Raw genomic sequence first — 17229 nt, 5'->3', positions numbered from 1 at the left:
CTAACAGGCACTCACAGCAATGCCTAATAGTCATGTCCAAATATGAGGTCTGAATGAAATCGTACAAGTTTGTTTCTTTAGCCATTATTTTGAGCAAAAGAAAATTGCTTTGTGATAGTGCTTGCCATTTTGTGCAGTAGTTTTGTGGTTAGAATATTTATCCAAGAAGTAGGAGACTGTGTTCCATGTTATTCTGTTACATTTTGGCAAATGTGAAAACTTTATATGAAAGGTAACTGTTGGAGGTGGTATACTCTTCCCTTTTGCATGAACCTTGCCAGTGTCAAAATTTCATAGCTTTGAAAAGGTGGATCAGCAAGAGGGTGAGTGAGTGGCTCAGTGACACCGAATTGACCCTGGAGTGAGACAATTATGTGCTTTTCTGAAGAGAAAGGAAGAGGTGAAAATTATATATAATTTCTTGCAGTCCATTTAATTTGTTGTACTGTTGGTAGCACTATTACAGTGAGTGCAACTTTCTGATTTGGAACTTCACATCTCTGGAAAAATTTCCCAGGAAGACGCTGCCTGTTTCTGCTGTGTAGGTGAGAGGATTCACAGGCAATGTGGAAAGGTAGAGGGAGATTGCAGAGAATCGAGCGTATACTAGCTTGGAGTTTTAACTAGTCAACACTCCTTTCTCTCATCTGCTCCCCTTCAACTTGAGGTGCTTTTATTCAGTTATTGTTGTTGTTCCTTTAAAAGCAGAACTGATACTAGTTTATCCTCTGCTCGACTACCACTCGCAGGCAAGTGGTATTAAATTTAAAATGTATGTTTAAATTGAGACTCATTCACCTTGTGCCTTTACCTTTCTATCAATCCTTTATTCAAAGTAAGGATAATATTAAAAGTTTTAAATTGGTTTGGAAGTTGCTTTTTTGCATTACCTGGTAAAATGTTAGAGAAACTTTTTTACTTTAGTATGCATAAATGTTTCACCACAACTCTCTGGATTGCTACTGTGTGCATTTCTATCTCTTTTCATTTTTTCCCTACTCCTTCTCCCTGGTGGTTGTTTTTGGGGGTTTTTGTTTTGGTTTGGTTTTTTTCAGAAGTTCTTGTACTTTTTCTTATCTGCTCGACTTTTCCCTTTGACCTGGAGTATTAGTAAGCACTTTAGCACTTATTAAATACTTTGTGGTGAATTTGACAAACAAATTAAGATCTTGCAGTTCAAGATAGTTCAGCTCAGTAGCTGGCTGCACTTGTACAGCAGTTCAGTACACTATAATATATAGACAGTCTTGGCACTGGCAGACCGTTCATCATCTGTATGACAGCGGGTCAACGCTGCAAGCAAAACAGACCTACTTGCATTCAAGAGTCTAATATTTTCCCCCCAGTAAGACCTGCAACCTGGTTCAAATAGTCCAGACTTTATAATTCATGAAATTGTGTGTATTGTGGTGGGCACAGCTATTGTCTTGTAACTATTTATTTTCTTTAAAGGATTTCAAGATACTTTACACTTGAAGGGTACTTGGAGAAACCTAGGACACCTGTTAACTTGAGTCAAGCTGGAATTCTGGTGAAAAGCTAAGCATTTGCTTCCTGGCTGCCGGGAAAAGATTCTGCTTTCAGGTAAGTCTGGAAATAAGCTTGCTTCTTACTTCATCTGCTTTAGGCTTTTAGCAATTGCAGCATGGAACTTACCAGTAATAAAAATCTGATTACTTTAGATGCTGAACAACAAGGATTTTTGAGAGGTTTTACACATTTCTTTGGGGAGAAGGGGATGGGGGGCAGCTCTGTGTGTGTAGTTGGCTGAATTTATTGCCTGCATTTCCCAAAAGGAAAGTGCTTTATCATATTCATTCTCAGCACCCATATCTTTGAACATCCATTTTCCCCTTTGCTCTATCTTCTACCTTTAAACTAACAACCGTGCTCTTGGAGGATACTATTTTTTGTCACAGTGGGAGTATTTGTCATTCTTACTAGATCTCAAATGGGTACGGAGGTTCAATTAATGGTCCTGTAGACCGCAACCTTGGAGGCACCATTTGAGGAAGTGTTGTGCCCTGAGGACACTATGTCCTTAAATGGATAGGAAAATTGAGTTCTTAGCATGATATGGTTTCTGTCCAGGAAATATATTCAGGTCTTGCTCTAGTCTTAGTTACTCTATAGATACATGAAATGGTAGTCAGAAATAAGTATGTTGTGGCATCTTATAACATTGTCAAATAAGTTTAAAAAAGTGTATTTACTGGCTTCAGCAAAAACTTTACTTGATAAAATTCCATCATGGACAGGAAAATAATGTCTAATAAATGACTTATACAAATTTCTGTTCTATTATAATCAGACTTTCTGAGCTTTGGTAAAACTGAATTATAATGCAGAATCATACTCCATACTTAAAATGCAATAATTTATTTTAAAAACTGGATCAAATAGTTTGAAGAGAGAAGAGCTTGTGACAGTGTGGAGAAATGCAATTAATGTGAATTAACTTCTTTAGCATTTTTAGTGTAGAGACATTCAGTATGGTGGTAGCATTTCATCATTAAAGAACAAAAGATATTGACAATATGTAGTTGTTTAATATCTTCCAGGTTATCAGAGATGGCAATTTGAAGAATCATCTTTCGATATGAACAAAGTAAAAACATCATCTGAAAAAAGGTAAATTTGCAAAAACTATAGTGACCTCTCAACATGAAGCTATTTGAGATCTGTGAAAAAACAGTCTTTATCTTAATAATAAGATAAATAAAATATATGAAGCTGAGACTAGTGTTGGAGAAACTTCCATTATTATGGGCCCCTGGTAAGACCGTGTAAGTTGATGTCCTGAAACACTGAAGAAATCAATATTGATAGCATGAAGTAGCTTAATTAATAAATAACTTGCTAAATTTAAATTTTCAGTTACTGTTAGATATGTTCAAATATAAAGTATACATTAAATTTAATTGAAAAATACATTAATAATTTCACTGCACATATTGGCAAAGCATAAAATGATCTCTGCTGAAGGAATTAAAGAACAAGTTTATAATACTGTGTAAGAAGCCATGATTTTATCATAAGATGTGTGTCATTCTGCAACAATCCTGCAATCCAACACATAGCTAGAACAAACAAGAGCGGAATTGTTGAGTTGAAAAATTGTGTTTATTATTTTCATGTTAACTTGTTTTAGCAAGTATTTGAAAAGTTTATGAGATTGTTTCTGGAAGGCTGCTAAGCATCAGGAAACTATTGAAAGGCTTTCAGTCTTTTTCTTAAGATAGCATAGGTTATACCACCTTGTTAAGTCAAATGATCTAATCAGATTAAAAAAATATGTACAGGCAGCAAAACATGGAATTTTGGCTTCAGTCTTAGTTCTCTGAAGTACCCATTATTTTCTAAGTGAGTGGGTGAATTTGCATGAAGAACCTGCTCTACTGTGCATTGGTTTTGTGTCTTGAAATCTATTTAAAATTTGAATTTAAATTCTTGTGTGTAGTATCGTCCTTGCTTTTGCTGACTAGAAGTGGAATGGCTTGGTATCAGAGACTGGTTGTTCCTGTTTGTGTTAGGGGTGGGTCAAAAGAAATAGTAAAGAAACAATTACGTTTTCTCCTTATAGTATATTAGCTCCTTAGGCATTATGATAAGGAAAGCAAACTCTCTGTTAGCAATGAGTATTCTTGAAAATACTACAAATTATAATACATGAAAGATACTATCACAAAGAATATTAAGTTTTTGCAGAGTGGCCACTTAAGTGCCATTTATTCTTCTTTAGTTATAGAGATAAAATAAACGTTTTCATCTCTGCAATTCAAAACAGTTGTTCCCTAAATCTTCAATAAGTTATGGTGACTCTGTTTACAGAGATAGCTCTGAACTAATAAGAAGTATTAGCTCTCTAAAGATTATTTGGTAACTGTGGAAGTGGTTGAGAAAAAAAATAGTTTGAAATTATCTGCATTGGAATAAAATCAGAACAAACTCATGAAAAGCCTGCCTATTTTAAAATAGGTTTTTAAAGGCTCACTGGAACATACCAAAATACAGAGGACCCGTTTGCTGTGGGGGAAGAAGAAATTCCCTTATGCATCATTGTGCTGGCTGACTGCAAACAGCAGTTTCAGAGGAAGTAGGTACAGTTGGGAAAGTGTTGGCATCCTTCATTTGACTACTATATTTTGTAAGGCTTCTTGCAAGATGAATAGCTGAAAACCATGCTAAGATAAGGGACTTTTTATAAGCTGCCTTGGCAGCCATTAGAGTTATCTTTCTCATTGTGAGTAGACAACCAGAAAGCTATGATGATGTGTTCTAGCATTTACATAGTGAAAGTGGCATACAGTGAGTAATGGAGAGTTGTGTAATGGAGAGTCTAGTACTTCTTCATAATCAGAGTTAGAATGCTTAAACCTTTTGGGAGTGGAAGAAATGTCCCTGCAGTGAGGGAGGGAAATGTTTTCTTGTTGAGGGAATTCTTTTTCAAATGTGAGCCACTGAAGTCCTCTGTTCTCACTGTCTGGGAATGCATCCTCCACATCTACTTGTAGCTTTCCTAACCAGAGGAGGAAATCCACAAAGCTCTCTGGCTACCTCGAGTAATGCTGTAAGCCTTGGCAGCAGTTGAAATGATGGCAAGGGTGTTCAATGCTTCCCTTCTGCAAGCTAAGTGGTGGTGTGAGGGGCATTTTGAGCTGCAGCATTTCAATGTGGGATGAAGAAAGAGTTTCCTGCCTATGGAGACATGAACTGTACAGGATCAAATAAAACTGGTAAACTTTTACCACAAGACACTTAAAGAAAGTCTAAATCCATCCCAGAAGAATAATTATTGGTTGATTTTGGACAGAATAAAACACTGACTGGCTACTAGACTAGTGGTAGTTGATGGCTGTCAGAAGGAAACAGTGCACAGTTTATTTCTGCACGTGCTCTTTCTTTCTCTTTCTGCTTACAGCTAATGGTTGGAAATACTCTGGGTTTTGACTAATGATCTGTAACAGAAGGAAATTCTTGTTAAAATTGCAGACACCTTGAAGCTGGAAAGATCTGTAAAACTACTGCAGGACCAAATAATTTCAAAATACTCTCGTGAAATGCAGAAAGTGTTCAAGAACATTTGATGGAAATATGTGCAAGATACTGTGCTTAGAGAGGTATATGACTGGAACAGGTAAAGGACAGTCACATTTGTAGTAAGAAGTGCCAGAAATATTAAGATTAAACTTCAGGGAGAAAAACTTTCAAATGAAGGGATAAAAAGCGTTAGAATGAAGTTGCCTTTGGTTATTGAATCATCATTTTTGTAGGTCGTTAAGGGCTGGTTTGGCATATGTATGCCATGAAGAGCAGCTGTGGTGTTTATCGTACTCTGAAGAGAATAGTTTTTATGGTGTTATGAAGTTTCTTCTGGTGCTTCTTAGTCAGGATTTTTTAATAACTAAAGATTATAGAGACTGTATGTAACTCTCAGTGACTACAGAGTGCTCTTGTGAGAAGGATTTAGAATGAGTGGGGTGAAAAATGCGACTTCTAGTAACAAAAAGGGTTATTCATATTGTGGGGAAAATAGTTTCATCTTGTCTCTGCTGCCCTCCTCATCAGTGACAAACCCAGGCACTCATGGCAGCTGGAGACCTGGATAGCCTGCATGTTGGTGTGTGAGATCCGTTTGAGTCATCACATTCCTTCTGATAGTGGCTTTTGACTGAGTTGCAATCCTAGTTAGTGCTCTTCTAATTCGATGGATGATGACTCCAGTGTATATTGGATACTCCAGTCAAAATTCTTGTGACTGGTCTACACTGCCTGCATACCAATTTGACCCCAGGTTTCCCATGGCAGAGTCTCAGATGTCTTGTTCCCCAAAGCAATTTATTCATGGTGTAAAAGCACAGAAACAGCTCAAGCTGATACCTCCAAGGAGGGACCTTGAGCGAAGGAACCCCTGGGCTTTTATACCCTCACAGTCTAAACGCAGGAAAGTCTTGGCTCTTCCTCCTGAGTCTTTGGCTCCTGCTTTGTCTGTCACTGTCAGGTCACCATGAAAGTCAGGACACAGTCTTCAGGGTATTCATGCGAGGTTCTGCAATGTCAGCAGCTTGAGAGAAAACATAGCTCTGACAAGACAGTTTTTATTGTGCCGGTCTGACTGGTTTTTTGCTCTTAAAAATATTGGATTCCATGGTGCCTCTGATTTGGAGAACTGTCTTCTAGATTTGGATCCTGAATGGTTTGTTGATCAAAACACATGTATTTGCATTACAGATATGAGAAAGAGTCTCATTAAAAATTAGGCTTTCATTTTGTTCTTAGGTCAAATGGGTTGTCACAGTAGTATTACTGATTCTACTCCTGTATGTCTGGCTGGCTGCCATAATTCCTGTCCTACAGTCTTTTTGATTTACTGTGCAGACATTGAAAACTGTCACAGTATTACAACTGCTATGTATATTAGTGTAGAATATTAATAAATAAGAGTACAAATCTTAGTTTAAGATGAAAAGTCAGTCATAACTAAGTGGATATCAAGACTTTAATATATATTTCAGCATTGGCTGATGCCAGTTTCAAGGATGCTTGATTGGGTATGGTGAAGACATGAAGTTTATTTGGCTATATTTATATTGGAAGACTTTGTGCAGGACAAATAGCTGAAAACCATTCTAAAGATATCTCTGCTGCAATAAGTGCTTACTGCTCTTGATAGGAGCTCTGTCCCCAGGCGGAGATTGTAACTCTAAATCTTAAAACTTAAATTGTTATACCACCCAGTAATGAACCCTACCTAAACCTCTTAAAGCTTTTAGTAAGTATGGAGAAATTATGTTAGATGCTAACTTCCTGTACATGGTAAATTGCTTAGAGGCACCAGTGTTGCTTGAATTTTGCAGGCTGTAGCAGTCAAAAATGAGATTTGCTTTGACATTCTAATGCCTGCACGTGAGTTTTGTCTTTGCAAAAAATTTTTTTGCCCATTTTTTTTTTAATTTATTCTTTATTATTTCTATGGATCGGCTTTGCTTTCTTGACTTGTTTTCAGCTTTCAAACTACATTTATTTCATGGTAAGACCAGTGATATACTACAATGGAAATTATACATATACACACACATAATGAAAGTTGAAGCAGCAGTTCTCATACACGTTGGCTTATGCGTTGTTTGGCGGGACTCTTACTTGTTTTGACTGTGGAGCTGGTGAAGATAACACCTTGTGTAAGTTTGTCAGTTTGTATACTGGATCAACAGAGCTTATGGATTTCATTAAAATCTTGGGTTAATTTTGGAGCATTTCAAATGGATAAACGGAGGAGGAGAAATACACAAAACAAAGCTTACGCAAATAAAAATACCTTTATACTAAGCCTGCTTTTGGATGATGAGAAAGTATTGGAGTGATTATGCTTTACTTAGACAAGGAAATTAGTGTTTCAGCACCCAAGACAGATTTATTTTAGGTTAAAGAAATACTCTGAAATCAAAGTCTAGCAAATAACTGAGAAGATGATATGCTTACTTCACAATATAAAATGGCCTTGATTTGAGTCTGTAGTTAATATAACCATTTCTTATTCCTGTTGTTAGCAGCTTGTAAGTATCCTCTGTAGTCTGAAATAGATTTTGGCTATTTTTCTCATTTAGATGTCAATATGGAAAAGTGAAAGTGGTGAAAGGAGTTTCCTCAGCAGCTCTTATATCAATTTGCTTTCTCGGCAGTATAACCTTTGCCCTTGGCTACCTTACTCCCTTGATTTTAACATTTTAGTCGAGTTAACTGTAAGTGTGAAACCTTTACACTGATGTAAAATACAAATCAGGGAGTAACAATTCCTCATTGTTTTAAACAAAACTGACAGTATTTATAAAGCAATGTTGTAGACTTCAGTTTTATTGTAGGGAGTCAGAACAGTGTCAGTGTAAAATGAATTATTGTTGATTATTGTGGGAGCCTAATGTTACAGAAGTGAAAAGTCAATGTAGTTAATTCTTGGAAGTCATAATTTCTTGTAGTTAATTGCATGACTATAATTGAAATGTTAAACATTTGTCTAAAAATTACTTTCATGTAGGAATGTGGATCTCTATTCTGAATAATTGTTATGATGTTAAACTAGAGAGCAAATAAACAGTTTCTAGGCTGACTCTGTTTAGAATACTATAAATATTTACAGTCATTCTTTCCTTGTAATTACCTGTCTATATGAATGCCTGGTTTGAAATTGTGTCTTCTATTAAAATACATTTTCAAGGCAATTTTTTTGTTGGCAGGCCAAAATACTCTTGTGTTCAAAATGAATCCAAACCCTGATGATAACTTTGGAAACGTTCCAAAGCTTTCTCGTTCAAAATGGTGTTCTTTTTCTTCAGCTGGTGGGTGCTGGTTTGCTCATTTCATGAATGACAGACAGTCTTTTCTCCCACTTCAAAATGCCAGCCTGTGAGACAGTCTTTGGGATTGTTTGTAGCTAGTTTTCCCTTGAATGGCAGGTTTGATACAGTATCCTGTCACTTAATGCGAATTATTAAATAGAAGTTACTCTAAGTGGCATAGATGAACAACATCTGTACCTATATCTGCATTTTACTTGGTGCATCTGATTTCTCTGTTCACAGTTGCTCTTACATATGCTGTTACATATAATTGATCTGCTGCAATTCAGGCTTTGCAAAATCTGTAAATTTGCCAGAATTAAGGAGAATTAAGACTGTTTTACAGTCAAGATAAAATATGAAGGTGAATTAGCCACTGCCATTACTCTGAGATGGAGTTTCTGTTGTTAGTGGTTTTCTTTCTCTGATCTAGGAAAAAAAAAAAAGTAAAAAATCCTTCTTGTAGTGTTTCTGCCAATTCTCGGACTATGTCCCTGCTGTCACAGTTGGAGAAGATCAATTTGGACTCTGTATTAGGACAATCAGACAATGCCAGATATGTTACCTCTAAGATCCTTCATCTGGTTCAGAGTCAAGGTAATTATCTCAGTTTTGTGGGTTTAGTAGTTTCCCTTTTGAGTCTTCCTTATTGTGTATCTTCCTTGCTGGACTTGAATTTCTGTTTTTGTTTAGTGAACTTGACTATCCATCTGGTTTTTTCACTGTTGAAAGCATCTGTTTAAGTCCACGTTTAATGCTATCTGGTATAGTATTGGTTACGCCAAGTTAATTTTTTATTGTCAAACAGTTGTAATTTAAGTAATAATTCACTTGATATATGTATGTGTGTATGTATGTATATCTATGAGAAGTAGAAGTATCTGGAAGAAAGCTTTCTTACTGATTTTTTTTCTTTACAGCCTTTTTTTTCTAGGACATGACAAGATTGTTCAACAAGTGAAAACAAAAATGAGTTTTAGAATTGCTTAAGTTTTTTATTTAGTTTTATATGGTTTTTAATAGGTTTTATTATTTGCAGTGTAAATATTCTGATAATTTTGTAGATGATCACATATTTTATTTCTGCAAGCTAGTATTATTCTTTTTGTCACTGACAGAAAAAACCAGGAAGGAGATGACTTCTAAGGGCTCCACTGGAATAGAAATTATCCTGGCAACCCTAGAGGTAAAATCTTTTCATCTCTGTGGTTATGGGTGCATAGTAAGTTTTGCATTTTATCGTTGGGCTTTTTGTTATGAAATGTGTTGTATTATTCTTTAGAGTCTCCAAAACTTGTGGTGTTGGTCTGTAATGATTAGATACTGTCTTTATTAGATACTGCTTATGAATTTCTTGTCACCTATCAGTTCTAATTGTTGTGTCATACTACAAAGTAGATTTTATTAGGTTTTGTAGTTAATTCAGGTGCACAGTGGGATGTTTAGCTGGGTGGTTATGCATCCTAAATTCTACTTGATTTGGTGGTGGCAATTTCTCCTAGCTTTAAGTATCTAAACCATTGTAATAGACTGCTACATTAGGCAAACATCGCTGTCTTTTTTGTTGCAGAATACAAAAGATCCTCAAACTATTCTAAATATATTGAATATTCTCATTGAGGTAATCTCAGTTGGTAAGTTTTCCTTAAGGAGTCATATATGATTATATTTGTACATTATTCTTCAGGCATTTTTTTGTTTGTTTTGGTTGGTTATTTTTTTATTAGGTTTGGGTTTTTGGTGAGGCTTTTTATTATTATTGTTTTGTTTTTTTGGTTTTTGGCATTTGCTAAGGCAGACTGATATGCAGAATTAAAAGAACATAAAGACTGAAGTCACCTTGCAAATAATTCTACACAAATAAGTTATATTGCAATAAGTTTAAGTCCAGCATGTCCTTGCATAGTGCAGTCACATATGAAAAAAATATTAAAATATTGCTGTTCTAAAGACTATGATAACTGTAGCTTAGATATTTCATTGTTCTTTGGCTTTAGAGATATCAGCTCAATTTTAATTTCTAGGTGGCGGTCGGAGAGCAAGTGTCTTGGTTACCAAAGGAGGGACACAGATCTTACTACAGCTGCTTTTGACTGCCAGCAAAGACTCTCCACCAAATGAAGAATTAATGGTGCTTCTTCATACTCTTCTTGCAAAAATTGGTCCAAAAGGTGATATTATGGCATAATACATTGAAGTTTTATAATTGAAACTTAAAAAAAAAAATTCTTCCTATTGTGTAAGCATCTATGTATTCAGAATTGATAGAGGAGAGCAAAAGGAGGAGTGAGATGGGGGGAAGAGTGGTGGAAAGTAGATACTCAGAGCTGATATCTACTTCTATGACTAGAAGAAATTCAGTCATTTAACTTCTATTTTTTAATAATAATTTCAAAATTAGTGTGATTGATCTTGTATTTCTTTGACATCAGACAAAAAGATTGGCATGAAAGCAAGAATAAATGGTGTCCTAAACATACCATTGAATTTAGTGAAGCAAAATTTGCAGAACCACAGGCTAATATTGCCATGTCTTCAAGTATTAAGAGTTTACTCAACCAACTGTAAGTATTGCAGATAATTATTTTATTCTCCATGTAATATAAAGTTTTTTACCTAGATAAGGTTAAAATACTAGATTTGGATGCTTGTTTAATATTGAGTGTTTAAAATACTTTCTTTCTGAGAACTTGCTTTTTATATCCTAAAATTGCTTAAACTCTAGAAAAAGCTGGGTATTTTTAACCAATCTTATGGGATGTGTGGAATTTTGAGCTATCTAATTTGCATAAATGCTGATATGTGAAGGTGTAAACCAGAAATGCTAACATTGTGCTTGCGAAAGCATTTGGAATTAAATAATTATTCTCTTTATTATTCATGCTCATGTTTTTTTTTTTTTTCTTTATTTTATTTCTTTATTGCTAATTTAACACTTGGTTCACACAGGAAATATTATATTTCTTAATTTAACCTTTTCCTTAATCCTTGTGTACAAGTGCTCTACTATTGGGGTAATATTCTTCCACAAGAGCCTAATTGTTCGGACAGGCAGTAGGAAGTTGATCTGTATTTCTACTGTCATTTAGATGCTCTTAAGTTTTTCATTTGAGCTCAAAATGGTCATTAAACATCTTAAGTAAGTGCAAGAAATTGAAAACATACCATGTTTGCCCCAGAGAACTGATTTGATGATCTGTGAGATTATGTTTTCAGGACATTCTCATGAGCAGATATAATTCATAAAGCCTTAATACTTTCAAAATGTGGAAGCTTTATTTCTGTTGAGCTGACTGATAATGAGGTAAAGTGCTTCCAAATTGAGGAGTTTAACACAGATAGTTACATTAGTTAACATTGCATAGCTGAAAACTTGCTTCATCCTGAAAATGGCATATTGAACTGGGTCTCCAATTTGGCTTCTGCTAAGATCAGTTCTGTCTTTCTATATTTCCCACTCCTTAGAAACAGAAAAAGTAGTAGTTCATAACATTCTGATGCGTAGAACTGTTTAAAGTTTGAGTACAGTTAGAATAAGTCCTAACTTTTCTTAGGTTCTGGTGTAATGTTGCTGCTAATGATGATGAAATTGCAACTGGGGTTCACATACTAAAGTCTACACTAATAACAGCATTTGTTATGTTGAAGTCTTAGCTGCTGTCTTCCTGCTTTGTCATGAGCACATATTGCTAAACTCAGTCAGGAATTGAATTTCTGTGCCTATTTCAGCAGTTTCTATTTTCAGTGGCTGTTGGACTTCAGCCAGGTATACTTTCAGTGCATATTTCTTGAACTTAATAGGTCTTAGCATAATTTCTTTTCATTTTCTCTCTTTCAAATCGGTTACTTTTATAATATTTTTTTCTGAGAACATATGTTCATAACATGTAGTTCAGAAAAGCTTATACCAATTGGCATTTTTAAATTTTATAGCAGACTCTTGGCTTTCAAACCCTGGTGAATATACATGTCTATCCTAATACTAAATTATAGTAGCAAGTCATAGAACTTATTAGACTTGAAATTTTAGAAAGCCTGTTGTTTTGATAAACTGAATTAAGAAAATTCTTTTTTAATGCATTTTAATAACAAAGAAAGCAGAAGCCTGTGTTGGAAGTAGTACATGATTTTATTTGTATAGTAGTAATTACGTTTTTTTCTTTTTCAAGTTCTATGAAGATTGGATTGTCATGCTGATTATGTGTAGTGTGTCTGCCTGTCATTGTATGTCTTAAAGCACAAGCATTTTTTGTACTTCAAAATTAACTTGTGTCAATTTTAGGTTGAGTATATTGATTTTTTTTCTTTTACTGTTCTTATTACATTATCTTAAAATGGATTGCTTTTAACTCTTCCAGCTGTAAATGCAGTATCTTTGGGAAAGAATGGAGTAGTAGAACTGATGTTTAAGATCGTTGGCCCTTTTAGTAAAAAGAACACTAGCCTTATGAAGTAAGTAAGGTCTCTTTAATATAGTGTGTGGTAAAACCTTGTATATGTTTCAAAACTTACTTGTAAATTAAAAATAGTATTAGAGAAATCAAACAATTAATATTTGAATAATAAATATTAATAAAGTGAAAGGAGATGGGAAGTTTAATTTTACCCAGCAGAGTAACACAAAATATTGGAATGTCTGTTTGCAGTACTGGTAAAATAACATAAGTATTACTTTTGTCTCTAATATTCCTGCATGGAAACTGTACAGTGATTATCCCCAAATCATGACAAACAGATCAAGACAATCCCATCATTTTTCAATTTGTTTAATTGGCTTCTGCATCTGCTTTGTGCTTTTGGTGTGACACTATCCCTTTTATTTGGTAATAAAATTTTCTTTCTGTTTTATTTCAAATCAATTATAGACTCTCAGAGCAAGAACATAAAATATAGAGTAGGATGTCCCAGCAATATTTGTCTAGTGGGCCATTGTGCTGTTGTGTTTAAAAAAACATAAAATTCACTGTGTAGCTGAAAGCGATGACTTTAGATTCCCAGCCCCGTGGTGGTTGATAGGTTTTATAGGGTTTTTTTGATTGTTTGGGGTTCTTTTTGGGGTTTGTTTTGGGTTTTTTCGATGAATTTAGGGTAAAAATTAGCTAAGAGGATCTAACTGAAGATAACCTTTCTTTACACACTCCACCTTTTTGAAGTACCTGCCTGTGGCAGACTAAATTTTTCATCTGGTTAGCAAAATAATAATCTTGTATTGTACATATTCTAACTTCTGTACAAAAAAAAATAGTGTTATGTTATCAAAATCTGGTATTTGTGGTCACAGGAGTCCCTTTCAAAAAAAAAAAAAGCCCTGCTCCTTTAAACCCCAGCCTAAAATTAGACCTAGGAACTTACTATTCTCTGATGTGAGTAATCATGATATCCTTGTTTATGATGTAAGATCATATACATGAAGTCTATCTTCACAAAGAGGGGAAAAATAAGTCTATGTGTTTTCTAGTTGTACAATTTGAGTTAATTGAAAAAATGTCTTTGTGTACAAGAAAAATCTCACACTGATCATCATGTATGGTAGTACAAATTGATGGGTATTGCTTCTCAGTGTATTAATACACCACCAGTACTGACCTACAGTTCTTGAAAATAATGTCCTTTGTGGAAATACTTGTTCTGTTGCTAACAAAAACATGAATTTCAGAACTGTCACAACCACTGAGTGTCGGTCATAAACATTACATAGTCACAGTGTTTTTGCAAAAGCTGGAATTTTGGATAGCCATTGCATTGATATTTTTTAAGTTTTTCCATCAGACTTCAGATGCAGCAGATTTATGTGATCTCATAGTAAAATCAAATTTTAAAAGTGAAATCTATGATACAATGCAACCAGGAAAACATGAGGTTAGACTTTATATGTCTATTAGCAGTAAGTATCTTGTCTAGTTTTATAGTATTGTAGATTAAGCTTACTGGTTGGTTACTGTTCTGACTTTTCTTGTTATATTGACAGGGTTGCTTTAGACACACTTGCTGCATTGCTGAAATCAAGTAAGTGTTTGACTACAAGAAACTATTTGTCTACTTGAGCTATATATATGTGCGTGTGTACAGACAGGGTAAAACTAACATTAAGTCTGTGGCCTAAACAAAATCAAGGCAAGGAAAGCTAGAAATAACGTACAGTTTTATCTGCAGTCTGTGGTGCTTTATTTATGTTGTATATAGCTATATGTTTAATAATTGGTTAGTATTTCTTCAGTTATGCAGCAGAAGGGCTGCACTGCTTCTGCAAAACTGATCTGGATCTGAGGTGGAGAAATAGCCTTTTACATTCACTCATCTCAGCCCTTCAGTAATGGATATCTATAACTTAACTCCTGTGCATCTTTTTTATGTATATATATCTGGAAATATCTGTGGATGACAGGGGAAAATGTAGGTATTCTTCAGTAATTCTTCTGAGTAATTAGGACTTGGGTCCTAATGGCAAGTCTGTCAGTGATGCTCATGAAGTGGAATTAAGGGTAACAAAACAGTGGTCTGTTTCCAGGCATGGACTGTCTCATCCAGCAGTAAGCAACAAATGTTGTCTCCACAGATTTTGAACCAGGATTGTAGCTAGAAGGGAATTAAAAACTCATTTTCTCCAAACAGTTGTGTTAAAGCTGCAGCATTCCTAGTACTTCCAGTGGAGTTGGATAAGAACTGAGGTGTGATTAGATTTGCAGAAAACCATTTCAGACAAATGACAGGAAATTTTGGTACTGATTGTCACAGTTTACTGATGTTTGTTCAGTGTCATACCTTGGTCTTCTGATTTGTGTATTTAAAAATTTTGCAAATTCTCCTAGGGAAATTTAGGGAAAGAAATTATTCTATATCATTGTCAGTGTTCTATTCTATAAATTGGCAGTTAAACTTTAATATTGGGGAGAGAAATGAAGTGTTGAAAAGGTCTTTAAAACAGGAGATCTTGTGTATTTATTTAGGGATGTCTTCTCCTTACAGGTTTTGACATTGTAACTTCTTACACTTTATATAAGTAAATCTCTTCATAAAAACACTAATCTATGGTGTGTATAGTGCAGTTGTCATACTGATTATCCAGTATTTGGGGTAGAGGTATTATAAGTTTATCAAATTTGAGTGATAGTTGCTACAAAACTGTATGGATTGCAAGTGAAAAGAGGTTTGTTTCAAATATTTTGTCTACACAGTGTGTGTGGATGGACATAGATATGCTTTGTAGAATTTTTCTTTTTTTAAATTTGTGGATGACATCATCTTACCGTTACCTTTAAGTGTAATGCACACTGTTCTTCTGGTAAACCATGAAAATTACATACGGTATTATTCTAAGAATGAAGTTTAGACTACTGGTCTCAATTCTTCAGTCACTTCTGTTTAGGTTGATGTAAAACTCTGCTAAGTGTGGCTAAAACACTACTTAAAATGAAACAACTCTCTTGCATAAAAAGAAAAATTTAAACATTGATTTGAAAGTAATACTGAAGTCATTTGGTCAAAATTTAATTTTCTTTCCTAACTTTTTTTGCAAAGAAACAAATGCCAGGAGAGCAGTAGACAGAGGATATGTGCAGGTGCTTTTAACGATTTATGTTGATTGGCACCGTCATGATAGTCGTCACAGATACATGCTGATACGTAAAGGAGTCTTGCAGTGCATTAAAAGTGTTACAAACATCAAACTGGGAAGAAAAGCATTCATTGATGCCAATGGGATGAAAATTCTTTACAACACTTCACAAGTAAGTTTATCGTGTTTGTTTTTTTTATGTTGGTGGTTTTGCCTCTTTTGTTCTAAAAAGATCCTGACCTCAAGTTTGTCATATTTCTTTTATGAGATTTGTGGTCAGTCCTGATTATGGAAGTAAGCATTATTTTCTGTACCAACCTGAAATAGAGTGAAAGAGTACACAATTAAATTAATATTTGCTATTATTTTGCTGTGACTATCTCTGGAAGGCATGGTTGAACTTAGTTTAAAAAAAGATGAGGTAAAAATACCTTTTAATTTTGAAGTTTGGATTTTTAAAAAGATGTGAATATGAGTTGGGAGAAGTTATTCTGGCCTTCAAAGGAGACATTAGCAAATTTTTTTGTAAACAAAATACAGATTTTTAGAATTCATTAATAGTGTAACAAATGTAGTTTGACTATTAGTTTGATAAATAATTTTTGTTATTCTCCTGTTAATAGGAGTGCCTTGCAGTAAGAACTCTTGATCCTCTCGTCAACACATCTAGCCTAATAATGAGAAAATGTTTTCCTAAAAATCGTCTTCCTTTACCGACTATTAAAAGTGCTTTCCATTTCCAACTCCCAGTTATTCCTGCCAGCGGTCCTGTGGCTCAGCTGTACAGTTTGCCTCCTGATGGTATGGTAGTTTTGTAATACTTTGTCTTTGAGTATGTCTATTGCTGCTTTGTGTAAAATGGAATCAATTGCAGTTATTTGTGTTCTCACCTAAAACTTGGACTCTGATGCTCTTCTTAACTAGGAAAGGGTCTGTGACTGTTAGTGGGGAGCACCAGTTTCTAATTGTAAGTTTTAAGTGATGTGTATCCACACCTGTGGTTATAGAATAAAAAAGAAAACAGGAACTAAAAGGTGATGTTCATCAAACTCTGAAGTGTAAAGAGTAGACTGTATACAAACTTAAATGGTCTCTCCTTTTAACTCACTTATGTATATTCTGCTGTGTGAAATGTGATGTAGTGTACATCCTGCTTTACAGGAGCGTGTATTCCTTTCTTTCTGTTACCCTAATAACTCAAGGTGTGCTGAATTTAGATTAGCATGTGCCACTTGAAGCATTGGCTTTTTTAAATTATTGTGTTTTTTCCTTCATTTGCATGATGAAAAAATAAAGCTGCTTTCTTGGACTGTTGCAGTCTCTTAGGAAACACTTGTC

The 17229-nt window shown here is 34.7% G+C and overlaps 1 protein-coding gene across 9 annotated transcripts in view; it reads left to right on the top strand.

The window, feature by feature from the left end:
* Nucleotides 1-17229, top strand: part of AGTPBP1 (ATP/GTP binding protein 1) — a 56400-nt gene that overhangs the window by 6202 nt on the left and 32969 nt on the right. For 7 of the 9 annotated variants that reach the window (XR_003532148.1, XM_027670817.1, XM_027670820.1 and 4 more), the window contains exons 2-12: nt 1453-1584; nt 2562-2631; nt 8803-8933; nt 9455-9522; nt 9907-9970; nt 10361-10507; nt 10769-10900; nt 12695-12788; nt 14305-14342; nt 15855-16063; nt 16515-16692. Coding sequence is in view for 8 of the 9 variants with exons in the window: in XM_027670817.1 (XP_027526618.1) it covers nt 2600-2631; nt 8803-8933; nt 9455-9522; nt 9907-9970; nt 10361-10507; nt 10769-10900; nt 12695-12788; nt 14305-14342; nt 15855-16063; nt 16515-16692 (1093 nt within the window). In the remaining variant the exon portion in view is untranslated. Of the gene's footprint in view, nt 1-455; nt 546-1452; nt 1585-2561; nt 2632-3978; nt 4097-8802; nt 8934-9454; nt 9523-9906; nt 9971-10360; nt 10508-10768; nt 10901-12694; nt 12789-14304; nt 14343-15854; nt 16064-16514; nt 16693-17229 lie in introns of those variants that run through there. The other 2 variants (XM_027670818.1, XM_027670821.1) reach the window with 2 other exon arrangements.

Source organism: Neopelma chrysocephalum, unplaced genomic scaffold (assembly GCF_003984885.1).
Source record: "Neopelma chrysocephalum unplaced genomic scaffold, ASM398488v2 Primary Assembly neopelma1_96936, whole genome shotgun sequence".
Lineage (NCBI taxonomy): Eukaryota > Metazoa > Chordata > Aves > Passeriformes > Pipridae > Neopelma > Neopelma chrysocephalum.
The sequence above is the reverse complement of the archived record's forward strand: the minus strand, read 5'-3'. Positions and strand labels throughout refer to the sequence as shown.